Raw genomic sequence first — 23,165 nt, 5'->3', positions numbered from 1 at the left:
CGTTTATTGCTTTATTTTATCTCCCCTCTTTCATTGACATGGTTTATGAATTTTGCTTCATTTCTGGCTCTAGAACAATGAAAATTTAAAAACAACATATTACAGCATGAAGCCAAAAAGGTAAATAAAAATCAGAGAAGACACCCACACACACACACACACACCCGTGATTTCTGCAAAGCTACACCTAATACTTCTGACTCTTCTGTTAGCTTTTTCACATTGGTGGGAGGAAGGTAGGCCCAATTATATGAATCTAGGAAAACCATCTCCCAAAACAGTGAACTTCTAGGTAACAGTACCTTTTATTAGGAAGCTAGAGAAAATGTTGAAAACAAATGCTGACTTCTCATTAGCTGGCGTATAACTGATAGCTTTGCCTGGAAACTCCCTACTAGGATACCTTAAGAATCATTTTATTAAGTTTAGTTAAAAATAGAGTAGAGGGGCTTTCCTGGTGGCGCAGTGGTTGAGAGTCCGCCTGCCAATGCAGGGGATGCGGGTTTGTGCCCCGGTCCAGGAGGATCCCACATGCCGCGGAGCGGCTGGGCCCGTGAGCCATGGCCGCTGAGCCTGCGCGTCCGGAGCCTGTGCTCCGCAATGGGAGAGGCCACAACAGTGAGAGGCCCGCGTACCGCAAAAAAAAAAAAAAAATAGAGTAGAGCCATTTGGGCATTAGGACACCTGCTCTTATTCCAGTTCAGTTGTTTTATTTCATGCCCTAATTTGTGGGTTGTAGTCATAGAAACCTATACCTGGAACAGCAAAGCCTTTTTTTTTTTTTTTTTTAACATCTTCGTTGGAGTATAATTGCTTTACAAAGCAAAGCCTTTTGAAATGTCCACTGGACCAGTACTGCTGACATTTTAATGTGCATGTGAAACACCTGGAAACTTTGTTAACATGCAGATTCTGATTCAGTAGCTCTGGTACTGGGCCTGAGATTCTAATTTCTCACAAGCTTCCAGGTGATGCCCTTACAGCTGGTCCATGAACCACATTTTGAGTAATGAGCTCTAGACATTCCTCTAGATGTGAGCTTCTTGAGAGAAGGACCCATCTTAATCATTTTTATATCTCTTGTACCTTGTAATGATATGGTAATAGTGCCTGGAGAAGGGCAGGCATTACAAAGTATTTGTTAAATGAAAGAAAGAGACAGAGACAGACAGAGAGAGCAGTTAAGTGCATGGTTTGGATTGCAACTTATATTGAATCCTGGCTCCATCCATAGGTCTTGTGTGATCTTGTACTTTAAGCCTTAGTTCCATCCCTGTAACACAGGGATAAAAATAATACCTGACCTCCTGGGATTGTTGGGGAATATTAAATGCAATGCTGTTTGTAGGTTAAGGACTCAGGCTGTACCATCAGCCCGCTTAGGTTCAAATCATGGCTCAGCAGTTTAGTTATAATGTAACTTTGGTCAAGTTACTTAATTTCTCCAAAATGGAGCTAAAAATAGTACTAACCACATGCAATTATTGTGAAAAGAGATGAGGAAGCTCATGTAAAGCACTTGACACGGTGTCTGGCAAGAGTAAGTCTTTTAGTACGAGGAAAGTCTCTAACAGTAAACGTGCACCCCTCTTTCTTTGGCAAGCACTTCTTTCTTCTCCACCCAAGGACTAAGAATACTGTTTTAGGTTTGGGATGATTGTTGGTTATTGTTATCTTAAAGTCGTTGAAATATTAATAGATTATCCTAGCTGTAGCCAGGCAACTATTCACATATTTTAATATTTATCTACCGTTGCTCTAATCTCCATGAATAGTTATTGTTGTTATGACCCAGGAAGCTTCTAACAAAATTTGAGAGTCTTTCATTAAGATATTTCTTAATGAGGAACTCTTGTCACTACACCTTACATCCTTGGTCCCTGTATGTCTTCCCGAGTTCAGGAACTACACTTGTATCATCGGGAGGACCCTTGAAAAGTTACCCCTTCTCTTCTTCTAATGTCTTTTCTATACCTTAGGGAAGAAGATACCATAACTTCTTCCCATATTCAGTTTTCATTTCAGAAAATTCTTCCCTGGCTTTAATTGCTCCTGCTACAACGAAAAATCTGTTTTCTTCTATTTTGGGGAGAGTTTATCCACCAGATAAGGCTTTTCTCACCTCTCAGTCTTCTCTTTAAATGCCTTTAAATGCCTATTTCTTTAATTCTTTCATGTTTTCCAGTCTCTCAGTTACATGCTTCTTTCCTCCTTTTCTCTTTTCCTTTTTTATAGACTGTTAGTTTCAGGGAAAGAGCTAGGAAAGGTCATTTAAGTTCAACCACTCATCTCTTTTGTGTTATAAATCTTCCAATGGAACACTATAACCTAGTAAGAACCTGACTGGTAGAGATTAAAATAGGAAGATTATCTTCCCATCGTACAACCCATCCTTAACTGGATTGTTGTTGTTGTTGATTGGTTTTTGGCTTCAAATAACTGCTCTATATTGCTTGTCTCCCTTCACACTACCTTAGTATAACGCCTACATCCTTTTTAAGGCTTTGTCTGTTGAAGGTCAGCATGACAGCCACTGTAGATTTTTGTTTTGTTTTGTTCACAGAACAATTGGCTGCCTAAGAGTTGATCAGATTCTGCTTTATGGGTACAGAACGACCCACTGAAAATGCTTTTTTAATAATACTTTTCATTCCCAAGACCGCATGTCAAAGGCACCTTCTCCAATAGCTCATTTTTAAGTCAATAAAGAGGTCTTTGCCAGAGGTCAGTGCTTTTTAACATGAAATTGCATTTTTAAAATGGTGAGATAACAGAAACTTGTGATAAGCTGCTTGACCTAGTTATTATAAATGGACTTTTCCATTACAAAAAAAAAGGTTGGTTTTATTTTGTTTTAAGAAAAAGTTTGCAGAAATACAAAGCAAAGATCGAAAGGCAGAAGAACAAGTTGAAATACCGTAAAGAGAATACAGAGGCTTTATCTGAGTACTCCGTTCTTACTGAGCGAGATTTCCCTGCAGCCTAAGCTACGCCCTAGTTCCTCAATGGAAGAGGCGCATTTGGTTTATGGAGGGTTCCTCTGAGCTGCTAACACAGGGCAGGTACATAGAAGGAGGAGCTAAGGGAGTGAGAACATGACACCACCACTCTGGATGCAAGATGAGCTTAGTGCCACAGTCTGTGCTACAGAAAAATCGTAAGTAGGTCAGAGTCAGAAAACTGCGTTCAGACCAGAACATCCGCAGACTCATGGAAGATGAGGGTTGTGAACGGGCAGGAAGGCATTGGCAGGGAGGAGGATGGAGGGTCTCTTGAGGGGAGAGTGGATTCCTAGCGGTACTTGTTTTTCAGTCTCTATTCTCAGAATGCCCTGGTCTTATCTTGATCCTCACCGCCTCTTGGGAAGACCATTTGGAAGAGCAGGGGGAGCTAAGATTGAACAGTGGGGCAAAATCAAATTCAGCAGTACCTGGAATTTGCAGGGCGAGCAGTTTGGACTCGAAACTTTTTCAGTGGGAGCACCAGTGAAGATATTTGGGAAAACCTATTAAGTCTTACTGTAGAAAATAGACAGAAAGAGGCAGAATCGGGAAGCACTCAAAGCACTATTTGTTTTAATGTGCTTTTTCATGGTTACTCATCACAACAGCTCTGCAGGTCACTTGCATTATTCTCATCCTGCAGAAGCGCTGCCGCAGAGAGCTGGCAAGCATGCAGGGGCCTCTTCTTCCTCCCCTTCCGTTGCAGTGTTTGACCCTGTTGAATGCCCCTGCATCCAGGTGCCTTGATCCGGTTCTTCTCTATCAGTCTTCCGCCGCAAGTCTGGGGAGCATTGGCAGGCCAAGAACTTAGATCTGCCATAGTAGGAGGTTTACTGGTGTTTGGTTTAGTTTCTTTGAAAACGTTCGGGCTTTCCCCTTAATTTAAAAACAATGGAGATTCTCTTTGAAAAGCAAGTCTCTCTGCAAGAAAGGCAAACAGGGGACCTTCTGGATAATGATTTGGTAGACTTGAGTTGATTGTTGAAATTAGCCTGATTGCATACAGTCTTTTATTTAACAGCCACACTAATATGAGTCAATTTCAGTTTGGAAAGTCCAGCACCCCCATTTCCTTGGGCCACCTGGGTGAAAAGGAAGGCTGCTCTCCCGGTCCCTCTCCAGCCAGATCTGTAAACCTCAGTTCTTGGGAAAGATTGAAAATGTTAAGGGCAAAAGAAGAGCCAAGGCTAGAGAACTGCCAGACGGGTCTCCAAAGACACAGCTTTCATTATGTCACTCTCTTGCTAAGACCCTGCAATGCTGTTTCTCAGGCCTCGGCCCTTTAGTTTCCTCGGGCTAATCCCACCCAATAATGGTTTTTCCTTCTCTGGCTTCCTTATCTCATCTCCATTTTGCATGGCCTGATGTTCCTATTCTGGTGTTAGCTGGTCTGGTCTCTCCTCAGCTGGAATGTCAGCTCCTGGGTTTCCGGAGACCAGGGTTTTCTTCACTGCCTTTTCATCTCTGACAGTCACTGGACAGGTCCTAGGCAAAGGCAGATGCTGAAGGAAATAAACCGCAGGCTGCGCCACTCATACCAGGTGGTGGCCTCAGGGGAAGTTCATAATATCTATGTTGCCTGGCTTTGGTTTCTCCTGGCGAAATAATGCAGACCTGAAGAATATGGATTAAAGATGAAAACGGTAGACAGATAAAACCAACATTAATGATATATATCTTTCATTAAAACATGGTTTATGGTGAAATATAGCCTCATTAGAAAAAAGCATATGAGGGCTTCCCTGGTGGCGCAGTGGTTGGGAGTCCGCCTGCCGATGCAGGGGACACGGGTTCATGCCCCGGTCTGGGAAGATCCCACATGCCGCGGAGCGGCTGCGCCCGTGAGCCATGGCCGCTGAGCCTGCGCGTCCAGAGCCTGTGCTCCGCAACGGGAGAGGCCACAACAGTGAGAGGCCCGCGTACCGCAAAAAAAAAAAAAAAAAAAAAGCATATGAAAATATAATGTATAGTTTAAAGATATATGCCTCTTTAAGATAGTCCAATTCAAATGGCTTTATATTTATTAGTGGAAAACGCACTGATTATTTCTTACTTAGACCAGATAATAAAACTTCCAGAAGGAGAGCCGAAAAGCACCCCTAACATGTCTTAACTAATACATGTGCAGTTTGCTTATGAATAGACTTTTCTTTGACAATAGCACTTAAAGTTCTGATATTAATCCCGAATGTATTTGCTGGTCCTTCGAGCATTCCGAATTCCTCCTTCTGTATATTTGTGTATACTTTACTCCACTCACCCTGTCTGAATCTTTCCCACGTGTTGCTCTTCCTCTGTGCCTGGAGCTGTACTTATGTTTTACATGTGCTCTCATTTAATTCTCCCAGTAACACTATGAGATAATATAATAGCGTCGTTCCCGTTTCACAGATCAGGAAACTGGGGTAGCATACTCAGGCCCTCAGAGCAAGTGAGAATTTGAACTCACGTTCTGAATCCCATGCTTGCTTTAAGCCCTACTAGCTCTGCCTCTAACCATGGACCATATGCCCTGCTTCCTCCACCATAATTTCCTGTGGGCTACTGCTGCATCACTTATTACACACCCCCATATCTCCCACATTGCCTGGTCTAGTGACTCGCATATAAGCAGGTGCTGAAAGAATGTGTGATGGGAAAAGAGTTGTTTTCCTTTTTGCTGGGGGGAGGGAATTCCTATGTAATACCTTTGTGCTCCAGGAATGTGAGCTCAGAAGGAATCCTGCCTCCAATATTCTTTTAAATGCCAGCTTTATAGTATTCTTGACATCATCTAATTTTCCGTTAGAGAACAATCTATGTAAAAGTTAACTTGCATTGCATATAATGTTTTAATTTATTAGTATTAAAATGATTCAAAATCTATAGCTCTTTTTGACTTACGGTTGCCTTTCATTTTCTCTCAAGATGAGCACCTGCTGTTTGCATTGTTTTGTGCTAAGTAGAGTGAGGGATATAAAAAGGAATGAGGCAAGGTGTCTGCCCTTGGAGCACGTTTAGTTTATTTGGTAAACCAAGAATGTGGACAACTAACACTGGCAAAAAAAACCCAAACCAAAACAAAAATGAGGTAGGGAGAGTGGTTGAATAGGACTATAAACTCTTAAGTAACTGGTTGATAACTTTTTATGTGTGATGTTTTGGTAAGTAATAAATCATTTAGTCATGATGTTAAATTTTCAAGTCATTATCATGAAATTAAATCATAATACGTCTCTTTACAGCAAGTTTATTTCTGATCGTGAAAGTAGAAGGAGTCTCACGAACAGCCATTTGGAAAAAAAGAAATGTGATGACTATGTAAGTGTCATTATAATAAAGTTTGCTTATTTTTTAAAATTACATAAATTGTGACAGATGTTTAATTCATCCAGCATAGTACCAAAAACATAGCTATTTATTCACCGGGTTATTCCTCGGAGCCTCTGTATTTTCTCCTAAAACCCATTTAAAAAAAGTAACTAGACCACTAAGAAAGGATTCCTCGAACTTCATTTCCCTATTGGTTCCTGATAGTGCTTTCTTTAAAGGTTTTGGCATGACGATCTGTCTTGAGGACTCTTTTGCTTAATGTGTCTCTGTTCAGATTCCAGGAACAACCTCCTTGGGCATGTCTGTTTTTAACCTAAGCAACGCCATTATGGGCAGTGGGATTTTGGGACTCGCCTTCGCCCTGGCAAATACCGGAATCCTACTTTTTCTGTGAGTGTTGACACTGCCGTACCTTTCATTTAAAAAACTGTATTTTCTGTATGTTTCTGTTCATACACAGAAGACGTTGGAAATATTTCGAAATAGTTCTTATTTCTTTCTATGTTTTACTAACTTGGCTAAGTTACAGTGTATCCTTCTATATTGTTTGTTTGAATGATTTTCGAGGAAACACCTCATATTTATAAGAAAGTAAAAGGAGAAAATGTTTTCATTAATCAAAAATACCAAAATAAGCACTTGCAAAAAAGATAAAAGATTTGAAAATAGCACTTTTTGTATTTTTGGACTCTAGACTTGTCACTTTAAATCTCAGCTATCAATAAATGGTGAAAATATTGGGGTGTTTAATCCATCCAGTCACCACTTTGGTATTGGATAGCTGTGGAACACATACTATATCCAAAGGTAACTGCAAATTCGTTTTTAAGAAATATTCAAGAAGCATAGAAGTTTTCAGTGTTTTAAAGATGAGAAATTATTCTGTACTTTCCCCCTGAGATTCAGTGAAAAGAAAATGGGCAATTTTCTTCTGAAATAAGTTCATCTCAAACTGTTGAATGAGATTTTCTGCAAATGTACAGAGGGCTGAATTTCAGTTGGAATGAGATGAAGACAGATCATACAATTTATACCAGGAAAATTCCCACCCAGCCTGATTTCTCAGACCTCAAAGGAGTAACAGTGGTGCTTTCACCCCTGACGACACTCATGCTCTTCACTGGGCTTGCCCAGTAGTCATCATTGTCAGATCCATCATTTCCTTGGAAGCAGTGACCAAAATGTCTACTAATCCTGCAAGTTGTGTTTATTCCTTTAGAAAGACTTAGAAGACTGTGATGGAAGTGCATTGCTACCCATTCCACTACTCAGGCATCAGAAATGCCCATCCAGGCTGCACCATATTGGTCCACAGCACTAGGGATTAATAGTCATACTTTTGTGTGTAAACCCACTAGAGGTATCCCTCCTAGAATCAGAACAGCTCTGTGTAGGACAGCGAATCTAATACATTACCTTCCTCTTGTCAACCTAACCAGTAAACCCAGCTGTAGCCTCCTCGCTTTATTGCCCCGGCTGGATCTTTCTAGGTGGTCTTTCTGTTTACGTATATCATGAGCCAAGTGGCAGGTTTTAGGGTAAAATGACAGGAGTTGGATAAAATATTTCTGTGGTGATACTTTTTTTGTATATGTGAAATTCTGACCCTGTGACGATACCATAGATGGAGTTTGAGTAGCTACGCTTGTGAAATTCAGTGCATTGACATGAAACACCTGACTGCTAATCTCAACTCCTCTTCTGAATTGGCTGTATAGTCCAGCAAGTTACTTAGCTATTCTGAGCTTCAATTCCCTACCCTTTGAAACAAGGAAATTGCACTAGAAAAATCTCAGAACCCTGTTCACCTCCAAAACCCTATGGTCTGTGACAATTTTCAGTCATTCCAAAGCTGGAAATATGTTTGGTTTGGACATGTGTTTTACACTGATTGCTTTCTTTTTAATTATTGTAATATATCAAGCAGTTATATGTTAACATAGGATAAAGAGTCATTTCTTTGGTGATGATAACAAGAACAGCTCTTGTGGCTCTTACTCTATGCCAGAAACTGCTCAGTGTTTTTGTTTTGTTTTGTTTTGTTTTGTTTTTTTGCGGTACGCGGGCCTCTCACTGTTGTGGCCTCTCCCGTTGCGGAGCACAGGCTCCGGACGCGCAGGCTCAGCGGCCATGGCTCACGGCCCAGCCGCTCCGCGGCATGTGGGATCTTCCCGGACCGGGGCACGAACCCGCACCCCCTGCATCGGCAGGCGGACTCCCAACCACTGCGCCACCAGGGAAGCCCTCTTCATCTTTTTTATGTAGCCAGGGCTTTTGTTTTTATTTTGTCTTTTCTGGACACTTGCCAAATCTCTTTGTTCCCAGTGTTTCACAATGCTGTGTCTTGCTGTGTGCCTTTTTTCCTCCATTGTGTCAGGCAGCTGGTACATCTTTTCTTTTAGAAATTCATGGTCTTCAGTTCTGGGACATTTTCTTACATTGTTGTGTTGATGAATTCCTTCCTTCTCTTTCTCTTTTCTCTCTTTCTGGAACTGTTAGCAAGATTTTGGACCTTCTGGACTAGCCCTCTAACTCTTTATTCTTTTCTTTATTTTCATTTCTAAAGTTTTTCACTGTACTCTCTGGAATATGCCACCAATTTTTTTCCAACTCTTTACTGAATGTTTTATTTCTCTTATTATTTTTTTATTTACAGGGGCTTTTAAACTTTCTTTGAATGTTCCCTTTTTATATTATTTTGTTTCTGTTTTACAATTTCATTGTTTTCTCTGAGGATTCTAGTAATGGTTTTTCTCTCTTATGGAAAATTTCAGACATCAAGTAGAGAGTCTAAAATATCCCTGTATTCCCTTCATCTCATGACCATGCTTGTTTAGTCAGCCCCTCACCCAGATTGTCGTGAAGCAAATCCCAGCCATCACATCGTTTCATCCATAAATATTTCAGTGTACTTCTTTAATATATAAGGACTGTAAAAACATAACCATGATATGCCATACCCAGAAAATTAACCACAGTTCCTTATATCATCAAATACCCAAACAATATTTAAATTGCTCTGCTTACCTTATTTTTAAAAAGCAATTGGATTGTTTAAATCAGTACTCAAATAAGGTCCATATACTACAATTGGTTGTTATGTGGTTTAAGTCTCTTTCACTCTATAGGTTCCCCCATTTTCTTCTGTTCTTTTCTGCACAGTTTATTTGTTGAAGAAACTGGACCATTTGTCGTATAGTGTTTCCCATAATCTGAGTTCTGCTATTGTATCCCCGTGATGCAAGTTGATTTTTCCGTTTGTTTTGGACTGTTTCATTTTAGAATCTTTCCTTAGATGTCAGGTTGCCCTTCTCTGTCTGCTGTATTCAAGAATTGCAGGGGTGGACTGGAACAAGGCTGATTGGAGCCTGGTACACATGAGTGGGGTTTGTTGGAAATAGCTTCACTAGAGGTGCTGTCAGTAGCCCTTTCCTTGGGGAACCAGCCGTGTCAGTTTCTTCTTGGCTCTTCAGATCACCCAGGGAAGATCTTCCAGTCACCTGCCTGTAGGGTCTGGGCACTGCTGCCATCTTTATGGGAACCAAGTTGGGGGAAAGGGCTTGGGTGCATATCTCTGTGCATGTGTCCACCCAATCCTAGTTTTCATTACAGAACCCCTCCCTCACAAGTTGTGCTGAGTCCCTCACTCAGAGACTTACACTTTATACTTTTCAGAGAATATATTTGCTCTATATTTATGTATCTTTTGCCAAGATGGGAGAGGAGCAGTCACTCTGCTTTACAGAGTAGGTGCCTGGTCTGGGGAATCTAGCTATTTCTTGAAAGAAGTTCAACAGATCTTCTTTATTTTAGTTCATGCTGTCCATTGTTCCCTGCTTCCAGTCATGCCACCAGGGCCTTTTGGGAATTCTGTGGTGTAAATTGGATTGGTCTTGGCTTTCTCCACTGCCAATTTAAGACTCAGCTCTGTCCACTTTCCAGCTTCCAAATTTTTGTTACTATCGTCTCTTCTCTGCTGTTCTTACTATCCTAGCAGTTTTATGCCTTAAGAGATCGCTTTACTGGATTACTGGGGCCAGGGGAGCAGGAGTAAATTCTTGTTTTCAACCTACCATTTCTGGAATTTGGTTGATTTTTAGTTATACTGGTTCAGGGATAAGTGATCTCTTATCTCATGACTTCTGTTTCTGATTGAGACCAAGAATTGGGTAAAGGTGACTTTTAGAGTTGCCGGAAGATTTCCTCTGGGTAAAACTCTCATAGGTTGTTTGGTTCTTTGCAAGACGCATGAATAGCAAGCACAACACACCAAACCTTCAGGTTAAAGCTCATGAAGGTAGTTGTATAGAGACCCAGACGTACAAGTTTTTCACAGAATGCAGAGCTCTCCTACCTCAGAACAAGGGCTCCCTCTGTGTTATAAAACCAGCTGTTCCCACAACTGCTCAAGCCAAGAAGCAGTTGGCAGGAAGAAGATAATTCATCTGGTACAGGGCCCCGTTCCAGACTCATATTGGCCAAGGCAGAGAAAGAGCCCAAGGCTGTCCCGGCTTCTTTAGAAAAGCAGCTGGGAAGGCTCCTCCGTGTCTCACTGAGGCTGGGGTGCTGGGCTCCTCATTGGAATCATCTGGAAACTTGCTGGGGTGATTTCTTTTTGCTGGATGAGTTTGGGGCTCATTTTTGGGGCCTGACTATAATGGCTGTCATTCCTGTTTAACACACGTCTGATTCAGTTCGATTCAGTGAATTCAGCCCTATTATGAGAATGCTGTGAGGTTTTGTGTTATCCTAAATCCTGAGGCCTTATAATTGCATCGGAGGAACCGGAAGTATGCTAGTGGTGAATCTCAGTGGACAGTTGTTCTGAAGGTATATGTTCTCTGTTGGCAGTAAAATGGGGCTGTTCCCTGAGGCAGCAGTTTGGGGATGTGCTGAGGCACGGGTAAGGGTAAAATGCACCTATTGTTGAAGAAATCTCTTTCCCCTGCATGCTCCTCTTCTATTGCTACTCTTTTCCCACAGCTTCCCCATAACTCCATCATAGCAAAAGTAGGAATTAAAAGTAAATATTGGGCTTCCCTGGTGGCGCAGTGGTTGAGAGTCCGCCTGCCGATGCAGGGGACACGGGTTCGTGCCCCGGTCTGGGAAGATCCCACATGCCGCGGAGCGGCTGGGCCGTGAGCCATGGCCGCTGAGCCTGCGCGTCCGGAGCCTGTGCTCCGCAACAGGAGAGGCCACAGCAGTGAGAGGCCCGCATACAGCAAAAAAAAAAAAAAGTAAATATTAGCACAGAAGAATGATGGCTTTTGTTTTGTTTATTTCACATTACCATCTCCCCAAATAGGAAAGTTACATTTTCTAAAGATTTCTATTAAACGCATACGTTTTATAGAGAATTAATCTCTGAAGAGCATGTGATCTCCTCACTGTGCTAGGTAAATGAGAGGTTTATTACACCGTATGGAATCTGATAAAGTAATAAATGCTTTATATTTTCCCATAACTTCTTAGCATGTATCATTATTATTTATTATTATTTTAATCATGTAACCTTTAAGTTTAAAACCAGGAAAAATGAGAATGTAATTCATGACATTGCTGGGAGCTCAAAGAGATGTCATAGTTTATCATAAACACTGAGTTTGTAAACAATCTGTTTGAAATGATAATTGTGAAACAATGTTACAGTCTGAATGAAACAATCGTTTAAATTTTATTTTGGTTGATTATAATTCCTGCCCTTTTTTGGTGTCTTCCATTTTCTTTCTCACTGGGGTAGTGGTTGTGAGAATAAAAAAGATAACGTATCTAAAAGCACACTTTGAAAAGTGGCACGCAAGAAGACATTTATTAGTTAGTACAACTCTATAGGGCTGCTATAAGAAACTGAGTGAGCGTGTGTGTATGTGTGTGTGTGTGTGTGTGTGTGTGAGAGAGAGAGAGAGAGAGGGAGGGAGGGAGAGAGAGGGAGAAAGAGAGAGAGACGGAGATGGAGAGAGTACCAGCAGTGCCTGGTACATAGTAACACTATGTACTAAGTGTTTGTTAAAGTATTAATTAGGTAGTTACCAAATAATAGTTAACATTTATTGAATGGTAACTATATATACCATGTTATCTCATCTAATCCCCACCAACAACACTATGAAGTAAATGTTAGCCCCATTTTACAGATGAAGTAACTGAGGCTTAGTAACAACTTAGAAAATAGGGGAGCCAGGGTTCCATGTTTCATCCAGGATTTCTTGAGTCTAGAACCTGAGTGATCTAAGACACTATACTGCCTTTTAGTGATGACTTCAGAAGCCAAACTTACATTATTAATGTACTTCTTGAGACAAATTTTATTCTTATCAATGGATACTTGCAAGTTAATCCTTTAGCTCTTTAAAGTCACCTTGTAAAATCAGTCAGTGTTCCTGAACTATTTTACGACTGTTCCACCAAGAACCGTCACCTTTATTGTAATGAAAATAGTTCAGCAATACCAAGGGTACGAAATTGTGTATCAGGAGTGGTCATGTTCCTGGTCGCAGCAAGTACAATACATGCCTCTAGTATATTGTAAAACCAGTAAACTTTTTGAACTGCTTCATATTTGTCATATCTGTGCCTGACTTCGCCTCATGTGCTATTTAAGATTTCCCACTGCCCTTGAACTTAATTCCTTCCAGGGCTTTAACTAAACTTTTTGTAATTAAGAATTGAAAACCAAGAAATAGCAAAGTCAAATAACATCAAGTTTGTTATTAGGGAATTGGTTAAATAACCATAGTAGTTCCATAAAATGGAATATTAGACTACTATTTAAAGGAGTAAGATAGACTTACATGTACTGGTGTTGAAAAATTAAAAACAAACTGAATATTGGGTGGAAGTGAGGATGGGGGTAGATTGCGTAATATGTGCATATATTAGACTGTTCGGGAGGGTAAACAAGAAAACTGTTGACAGTGGCTACTTCTGGAGGGTGACACGCGGTCTGGGGGTGGAGTGGGAGTGGAAAGTTTACACTCTTTAAAGTATCTTTTTACCATGTGCTTTAGGGGAAGAACCTAGTTGAGAAAACTGTTTTTTAGAGAACTTCAAATCACTGCGATAAGATTTTTCCTCTTTCTCTTTCCTGCAAAAAACTTGAGAAAAAAATATTTTCGGTGTCACTATGTAGACCACAAGAGCTAGAATGAGCGATCAGTACAGTGCCACCTGCTCCAAACTGCATTTTCACCACACTTGCCTGCAGACGGCCTTTGCATCAGCTACACCAGCCTCCCTCTCTTCTGTAGGGGCTGCCGGCACCGTGCCCATCACCTCGGCCTTTCTGCCACGCCCCTCCCATGCCGTCCCTGTGCTTCTGAATCCTGATGGTCCCATGAGACCCAGGTCCGATGCCATCTCCAAAAGTGTTTCTCTGATCCTCCCAGGTGGAAGGAAAGATCTCCCTTCCTTCTCTTTTTGGTGTAGCCTTTATCTTTCTAATAGCAAGTATTACTTCCATTATTTAGGCGTATATATTTTGTTCCCTATTGAACACTGAGCCCTACAAGGGCAGGATTAATGTCTTCCTTGTCTCTTTCCCCACGACAGGATCTAGAACAGTGGTTGCCTATAGCTGATTCTCAATAAAGTTTCCCTGAAATGAAAGAATATGTAAAAATTAGCATAGTCTTACATAGTCTTACAAGGCTTTAGGGCAAACAATGGCTCTTATAATTTTGCAAACTTAGCAGAGGGAAAACATCAACTCTGAGGTTTAGTTCACCTTCAGATTTAAAGTAGGCTCTGGAGATGTAATGAAAATTATAGAAGTTTAGGAAGGGACTCACCACCCATTGGTTACTTTCCTGGGAATGCCTCCTTCATTTGAAAATTCAAAATAGTTAGAGACTGTTAAGGAATACTGTAGGAGGTTAGCACTGCATTGCTAAAAGGGCGTTTGTTGCTAAATTGCTGTTTGCAAAAAGGACAGTAATTGTCATTGTCAGTTTACAGCAATTACCTTCACTTTGTGGTGGATTGTTTGTTCCAGTTGTAGGTGAATTCTTCTCTCTCTCAGTATTTACCTTTGTGGACCATTATCACTAATCATTATCCTACCAAAAGATGCAACATTGTATTGTCTATAATCACAGTGTTTACAAACAAATCAGTAAATAGCCATGCCGGTAAAGATAAATCTATAAAATGAGGACTCTATAAACAAAGATCAGACTACCAGGTGCCTTCTCTCTTTAAATTCGGTGTTTTACAATTCAGCCTGCATAAGGGGTAGGCAGAAATGGAATTAGAACAACAGACCCATCAGCACATTGCCCTAAGTCCTGTTCAGATATTATAGTTATTTGATCGTTACTATCGTGTCACAAAAATGGGCTTCTTGTTCTTTCAAGAGGTTTGCAGTCTCAGATAACTGCCTCAGCATAACTCTCTGGAGTCTCTAAATCATTTTCAGCAAATTCTACCAAATTGGAGTGAGATTGCAGTGTACCTTTGCAAATACTCTGCATGTTCTTGAACTGTCATTGCTCTGTTACTTTCCATATATTCCCAAAAGTTTGAATCACACCCACCAAGGTGATAATTTTGCTTTTAGCAGTAACAAAGATGGTTTGTGTGATATCTCTCAAGTCATTCCTGGTAAATGTTAAGTTGTCTTCTCTGTGGGCTCCTAAGCAGGCAATGCTTTGCCTCCTAAGGAAGGACCAAATTGGATTTTGTGATACCAAAACAGGGCGATGAAGAGGAAGTCAATAGGAAACGCTGCTCTTCTGATGATCCGAGGAGGTCCCTGGGTAGAGGCGCACTCATCTTACGTCTTACGTCAGTCGCTTACTTGTTTTCAAAATTCTTTGAGTTATAGTCTCCGTTCCTTAGAAATGATTTGAAGGGAAAATTGTTGTCCTTCAGCTGGCAGCAAAAATCATTGGCATCAGAGTCTCTTCTTTGGGAACAATAATACTGGAAGGGGAGCAGTGGCACATTCAGGCTTGCCAGCATTAGAAATACATGTAGAAAGGACAGCGGCAGTGCCATTGAACTCTATTGAAATTCACTGGATGAAGAACTTTTCAGAAATGGGCAAATAGGAAAGGGGAAAGGGGTGTTGTGCTCAAAATGAGTGCCTGTTTTGTAAACAGAGTTGGCAAGTGTAGGCGATGGGTCCCACCCACTGTTTTTAAAAGTTGAGCAGTTATGCTTAGTTGATGAGTCATCTGATATGTGTCTGATAAGGGGGGTTCCAAGAAATCGATTCTCTTGGCCCCAGAGACGTAGGAGTGTGGTGTGTGTGTGTGTGTGTGTGTGTGTTTGTGTGTGTGCGAATGTGCGAGAGCGTGTACACTGAGCTCACTCAGTCCTGCCTGTGCTGTGTTGCATCGGGTGCCCCGGTACTACCCAAGGACAGCAGCGTGGCCCCCATTTTGGGGCCCCGTGTTTTTCTTAGTCTGCAAGAGGCAACTTAACTAAACTGTCTAAGGTTTTAACAGTACTGTTCACGGCCGTGATGTGTAGAATGCCTTTAACATTTACTCTTACGGGTTACAGTAGGACAGATGTGTATCTGCACAGTTGATCCAAATAGTCCAGAAATTTGGACTTTCCAGAGTAGCTTGAACTTTTCTTACTCATAGAGTGGTAGTTGGTTTAGTAGATTAGAAAACTGCCCTGATGTGGGCCAGTTAGTTTTGCTTTGTTCTATGGCCACACGCTTCACCTTTCATCAGGCGCATGGTATTAATGATCTACATCTGTATCGGGGTCGGCAGACTATAGCCCAAAAACCAAAGCCACCTGCAGCCTCTGTTTGTATGGCTTTTACTTTTTTAAAGGGTTAAAAAAAGAAGGTAGTTATAAAGTATACATTGTTTCATGGAATCTTTATAACAACCCTATTTATCATCCCCATTTTACAGATAAAGAAGCTAAGATTCACAGAGGCTGAGTAACTTGCCCAGGATGACACCAGTTGGGGGTGGGATGGGGGAAGGGAGGGCAACGAAGGTGTATTCCTCTTAACTCTCCCATCTCTCCTTAAATGTGCGTTGTTACCATGGAAACAGAGTTGCAAAGTGTGAATGGAGCCCGTAATCCATCATTCCTACTGGAATGGAAGTCCAAAATGCCCACCAAGTACAGCATGTTCCTTTACCTAATGGTTATATGGAATTCTTGTCACTCAGGAGTCACAACTTTAGAGTGTGATAAAGGGGGCATCGTTTTGAAAGGTAAGGATCTAGGTTTGAGGAGAAGAGAAACCAGTGATCCTTGTGGAATGGAAGAAGAGGAAGGAAATGGTGTCTAGAGTTATAAATGGAGTGCCCACAAAACCGATAGCCTTCTACCAAGGACTGTAGGTAAAAACAGGAAGTGGTGGTGGCATCTGGTTTTCTTTCTTGCTGGTACAACTTCCTCATTTAAACTCAGCCCTCCTCCTAACTTTCTTAACTTCTCAAAGCATCAACTAAACTGATAAATTCTATTTCTCTCCGCAAATCTCTTTTAAACACTTCTTTCTCTTTAGGATTGTATTAGATATTATTTGGTTTGGTCACCAGCGATGCATATTCCTTTCCTCAGACAAAACAAAATATCTAATCAATAGTGAGGCTAGTTTAAGAGAAACTTTGCAGCACAGAAGTTCGATTTGCCTACACGGAAAGAAATGGAATTGTACAAATAATTGATCCTCACCTGTTCCCTGCCCAGCCTTTAAAAACCATCCCTTTCATTCTCTAGTTCAATTTGTAAATATTACAAATAATCACATGCTACTAGATCCTAGTGTGCTGGTCCTCTGACCCTCAGAATGTTGAAATTTAATTAGGATGTAGTGACTAAGAAGTCTACTTTGGGTCTGAATAATTGGATGTTTCTGCTCCTTTCCATAAGCATTTCTTGAGCTCCTTAAATGAAATAGGGACTATATTAATGAGCTTGGGGCTTAAACAAATGCACACACCCCAAAAAGGGTTTGGAATAATAATACTTTTCATTTGAAAGTTTCCTTTATTTTTCATTTTAATAGTGTTATTGCAAAAGTAAGATAATCATTAAAGACCGTTTTGAAAATGCATAAAATAAAGTATCAAGAAATCACCCAAAGTCTTACTGTTAAAACAAGCTCTGTTCACATTTTGATATATTTTACTCTAAGTTTTTTGTCTTCTGCTTGGGTCTTGCTTTTTACACTGGCATCCTTCCGTGCACACTTGACTTTGGCAGACAATAGAGCATGGTGGGTAAGGACTCGAGTCAGACTACCCGGGTTTGAGGGCTCTGATGCTCACTTTGTGACCTTGGACAAAATACTCAACCTCTCTGAACTTCAGTTTCCTTATCTGTAAGGTAGATAGTAATAGTACTACTCATAAGTAAAATATTGTAAAAAGTGCTTAGTGTGGGCCCAACATAGTGAATACGCTTAAATTTATTATTAGTGGTGATCAATAGTGTTTTATTAATTATACTGAATTCTCATTGAAGTAAATGAAAGCTCTAGGGGTACATTTGTATGTAAAATATAATTTTGAATTTGTCAAAATATTTATAACTTCCTCATGAATTAGAGTCTCAGAACAGCTTGTCCCCCTCTCCTAATTTTCAGACGTGTCTTCTTCCATCTAAGCTCTTGTTAAATAAACTTTCTCTGTGTGCCCTTTCCTCTCCACGTAAGCCTCTCCCACTGGCACCGCACAGGAACAAGGCTGCACCACCTACCTGCACGTACCTTCCAAACACCCTGCTTCGGACTGCAGCCTCCTCTACTTCCCTCCAAGGGCCCCCCCTTGGATACTCCCACTGTGCCTGGCCTTAAATGTCATTGAGGACCTCTGTGCTTCCTTCCCTGTCCAGCTTAGATGCCACAGTCCTTCGCTTAAACCCCTTCAGGTCTTCCCCACACCTGAAATTCCCTTCCTCCACCGGTGCTCTGTCACACTGGCCCGGAAAAGCCCTGAATCTGAGCTCTCGATGGGTGACACTTGAACTTCATCCTCGGTGAGCTCTCCAGCCCTTCCCTCATCCCCCACTGGCACTCTCTTCAGCAGTGTTTTTAAATCTTTATTCACTTCATAGAGATATTTCTCATAGGAAGAATGGGGGTGGAATGGAAGAGCAGCAGAGTGAGTGGAGATCAGAGGTGAATGAGAAAGTGGGGAGGAAAGTGCAGGAGGGCAGAGACAGCCTGGAAATGTGGAAGAAAGGAAGGAGGTAGAAGAGAGCTTGGGAGAGACCCGCACCCCAGGGAAGGACTGGAGAAAGATGATTGGCCAGAAAACAGAATGTTTCCTACCATTTGTCCAGTTACCTTGTCCTGGTGTTTTACATTTTCTTGCAGGTGATGAGCATCTATGTCTGTGAGTTTAGGAGTGAGGGGCTGTGGTTTGCTGGGAGATGATGTTAGATAAAAGCAGGACGAGCAACAAAGACCACTTTTCGTCCAGCAAGGTAGTTTTTATGTGGGCTCTTCTAATCATGAGGATGGTAAAAGTTTTATATTTTTTCATCAAATAATTCATTTATTCATCAAATATTTATTGGTACATTTTATGTGCCAGACACTCTCCCTGGCACTGAGGATATCAAAGAATATATAAACAAAGGTACTTGCATGATTAAATAACATTAGAACGTTAGGATACTTTTCAATTCAAGAAGGATTTTGTGGGCACCAAGGGGCGGAGCATGGGTGCTCCGGCCCTGCCTCGGGTGCCAGCATGCATCTGCAGAGCCCTATGGCTCAGAGACACCCGTGAGCACAGGCTGAGCACGGTGGGAGCCGCGGCCACGTGAAGCCTCAGCGTAGAGATGCTGCTGAGACCAGCCTTTCCTAAATGACTTGGTCTGTCTTGGTCTCAGAGAAAAACACCAGCTTGTCAGTCGGTTCTTGGGCAGGGGATCTCCAGAACTCAAAGGAAAGTTGTGTAATTTTCTGGTGAGAAAAAGAAGAGGAACTACAGTAACAATTCATGTAGTAATTGCTTACTTGGATGGAGTGCCTCCCACGTGATAAGAACGAATTGCTCATCCCTCCTTTCTAGCTCTTTCTTCTTTGATTTTTTTAAAATTTATTTATTTATTTATTTATTTATGGCCGAGTTGGGTCTTTGTTGCTGCGTGCGGGCTTTCTCTAGTTGCGGTGAGCGCAGGCTACTCTTCATTGTGGTGCACAGGCTTCTCATTGCAGTGGCTTCTCTTGAATCGGAACACCGGCTCTAGGCGCGCGGGCTTCAGTAGTTGTGGCACGTGGGCTCAGTAGTTGTGGCTCGCAGGCTCTAGAGTGCAGGCTCAGTAGTTGTGGCGCACGGGCTTTGTTGCTCCGCGACATGGGGGATCTTCCCGGACCAGGGCTCAAACCCATGCCCCCTGCATTGGCAGGCGGATTCTTAACCACTGCGCCACCAGGGAAGCCCTCTTCTTTGATCTTGACCCTCTCCCAGTTTCTGCCTTCTCAGATGAACAGCTCCTACTAGCTTGGAATGTTATTAATGAATTCTTCCCCTTGGACCTTCTCCCAGGAGGATGCAGTGGCCCTGTGTTCCTAGAGGAGCACCACTCACCAGCGTAGACCTGACTCATCCCTGCTGTGGGCTCCGGGGCCACTGGAGCTCTGCTGAGATGCCTGTGCCCATCCTTGGTTACCGATGTTCCATTTTCTTCTCAAAGCAGAACTAAAAAGAGACAAGAAATTAACAGAAGCCTGGCTTTTTCCTAAGAACCTGCAGAAAGAGCTGTGCCCTAAGGTTGGGAGTGCAGGTGGAGGACAGATCAGCTAAAAGTAGGCCCCAGATCCACTTTGCTAGGCCCAGCCTCAGCTCCTTGTTTGGGCTGAACTGACCACAAAAAGGAAGGTTATAGCTGTGCTCTTAGGATTTGGGATGGAGGGCTTGGCCTAGGGATTCACAGGGTTTCAGCCTCTCTCAACCAGGTGTCAGGGTCTCCCAAACGATCTCAGGCCTTGCCCTTGTGGCTCCACCCATGGCACCCTGTCAACCAAAACCATTTGTTTGGAAAACCCAGCCCCTCCCAGTTAGACGTTGACCCCATTGCTCCTTGCTGAGTTGTATTGTTGATTTGTAGTTCAGAGGTACAAAATTAGTGGTAATTAAACTGTTACTTGATGTCACCAGCCTGAAATGCAGTCAGCTGGTAAGAAATAAAACAAGCATCTCTGGACATTATTAAAAAGAAAAAACTTTTGGGCTTCCCTGGTGGCGCAGTGGTTGAGAGTCCGCCTGCCGATGCAGGGGACAAGGGTTCGTGCCTTGGTCCGGGAAGATCCCACATGCCGCGGAGCGGCTGGGCCCGTGAGCCATGGCCGCTGAGCCTGCGCGTCCGGAGCCTGTGCTCCGCAACAGGAAAGGCCACAACAGTGAGAGGCCCGCATATCACAAAAAACAAAAAAACAAAAAAAAAAAGAAAAAACTTTTATACTTTCAGCCACGTTTAGAAGAGGAAGGATTATATAGTGTGGTGAGCCTCGGGTCCCTTTTGGAAGGAAAGACATGGCAGTGTGGGGAAGAATGTGGAGTTGAAAATACTTTAAAAATATATATCCTGGTGAGGTAAGTAATGCTCTACTACCCTTAGGAAGTCGACCAAAGGAAGCAGACAGGACTCGCTATCACACTGAGCGCCGGTCAGGGACTCACAGGAATGGTAATGGTTCAGCTGTAAATGCTTCCCTTCAGTGCAGTCTCACCTGGACAGCGGTGGGATCCGTGTCGCAGGTATTCACGCTGAATACCTGCAGGCAGCGTGGCGGGCAGTGTGGTGGCGCTGGTTCGGAGGTTGTGAGAAACAGAAACACTGAGATGGATATGCCGGGGGACCAGAGCTGGCAGCTTCCCATCCCGCCTGCTCCAGGCCGGTCCATGGACCAGCAGCATCAACACTGCCTGTGAGCACCAACAGAACCTCAGGTCCCATCCCAGACCTACAGAATGACAGTCTTCATTTTAACAAGCTCCTAAGGAGATACGTATATACACATTGAAATGTGAGAATAGCTGCTTTGAACTCTGGCAAAGGAGAGGACAGGAGGAGTCATGCTGGGAGGGTTGGTAAGGGTTCTCTCTTTTTTGAGAGGAGCGGGTCCTGGAAGAGCTGAAAGCCCTCACCTGCGTGGCAGCCTTGAACACCCCCATCTGAGCTATTTCTGGATCCGCAGCAGTGACGGCTGCTTCATCTTCACCTCTTTCAAGGACTCTGACGCTCGGTTGAAGGATGTCGTATGATTTCTCGTTATATAGCTGGGCTGTTAAAAGATAGTCTCATCTCCCTTAAAGTGCTGGGAGGTTGGGTTTTTTTCTTTTTTCTTTTTTTTTTTTTTGAGATATAATTTATAAAATTTCCCCATTTAAAGGATAAGATTTGATTAGTTTACCCAAATAGAGTTGTGGAATCACCACCACAACCATGGCATAGAACATTTCAGTTGCCTTAAGTGTGTTGGTTCCATTTATTGTCACAGCTTTCCATTTCATTAGCATAAAATACTTTAAAAAATGAAATTTTTTATAACATTATCCATATAATCTTTGGGTAAATTATAGAAGAACAAGAATCGTAGTCCTATCAATATGATTCAAAACAATGACAGATAAATGTTTTTAGGATAGATGTTTAGATGTTCGTTGTTTTAATGTGTGAGTCAAAATTTTCTTGCAGCAAATAGAGTAAAAATATCTAGGAATATTTAAGAAATCATGGAGGGACTTCCCTGGTGGCACAGTGGTTAACAATCTGCCTGCCAGTGCAGGGGACACGGGTTCGAGCCCTGGTCCGGGAAGATCCCACATGCCGTGGAGCAACTAAGCCCGTGGACCACAACTACTGAGCCTGCACTCTAGAGCCTGTGAGCCACAACTACTGAAGCCCGTGCACCTAGAGCACATGCTCTACAACAGGAGAAGCCACTGCAGTGAGAAGCCCTCACACCGCAACGAAGAGTAGCCTCCACTCACTGCAACTAGAGAAAGCCCGCACGCAGCAATGAAGACCCAAACTCATCCAAAAACAAATAAATAATTGTTTTAAAAAAGCATATGAATTAAAAAAGAAAAATCACGGAGTATTGCCAGAGGACTGGAAATGGGCCAATTTCATCCCAGCTTTCAAAAGTAGTAAAAAGTGTATCCCAAACATTATTCTAGAGCAGATTATTAAATAGCTTATTTACATGCAATTACTGCAGAAAATACTGCTCCCTGGGGGCAAATAAGGTTTTCCTAAATAGTCGTGCTAACCTAACTTCATCTTTTGAGATAAGAGTGAACTGGTATAATAAGAACCTGCTGTATAAATAAATTAATTTAATTAAAGTTAAAAATTCAATAAAAATAAATTCTTTTTCAGAAAAAAAAAGAAAGAGTGAACTGGTAGGTCACCAAACCGGCTTAAGCAGAGTGTACCTTGATTTTAGCAAGATATTTGGCATCTCACGTGGCTTACAGATGAGATTCTAATCTTTGTAAATTCACTTATACTTAGCCAAGAGTCCGCTATGTGCTGTGTTTGGTATTGGAAGCAAACAGGTAAGTAGGACAGGCCATGACTGTGAATTAAACCATCGTGGCCTGTCCTACAGTCTAGTGGTGAAGAAACATAATAAAGCAATAGAACAAAAAGATACCTCTGGCTGCTGGATGGAGGATGGATCAGAGGGGTCAAGAAAAGGGAAACAGGTTATCACAGTTGCCCAGAAATTAAAGATGACAGTGGCTTGGATTAGAGTAGTGGCTGTGGAGATGGGAAAAAAAAGAAACGTATGGATTTGGGATATATTTTAGAGGCGGAAATGATAGGACATTTGCCGGTGAATTAGAGATGAGCGATGAGTGAGTAGATGAGAAGTCAGGGATGACCTCCAGGTGTCTGGCTGGAGCAGTTGGC

The 23,165-nt window shown here is 42.1% G+C and overlaps 1 protein-coding gene across 1 annotated transcript in view; it reads left to right on the top strand.

The window, feature by feature from the left end:
- Positions 1–23,165, top strand: part of SLC38A1 (solute carrier family 38 member 1) — a gene marked incomplete at both ends in the record, with an annotated part of 45,252 nt that overhangs the window by 2,689 nt on the left and 19,398 nt on the right. The window contains 2 exons of the mRNA XM_082665777.1: positions 6,227–6,302; positions 6,589–6,704. Coding sequence (XP_082521903.1) covers positions 6,227–6,302; positions 6,589–6,704 — 192 coding nt within the window. The remainder of the gene's footprint in view (positions 1–6,226; positions 6,303–6,588; positions 6,705–23,165) is intronic.

The sequence above is a fragment of the Grampus griseus genome, assembly GCF_964374135.1.
Source record: "Grampus griseus genome assembly, chromosome: 11".
NCBI classification, from domain to species: domain Eukaryota; kingdom Metazoa; phylum Chordata; class Mammalia; order Artiodactyla; family Delphinidae; genus Grampus; species Grampus griseus.
The sequence above is the reverse complement of the archived record's forward strand: the minus strand, read 5'-3'. Positions and strand labels throughout refer to the sequence as shown.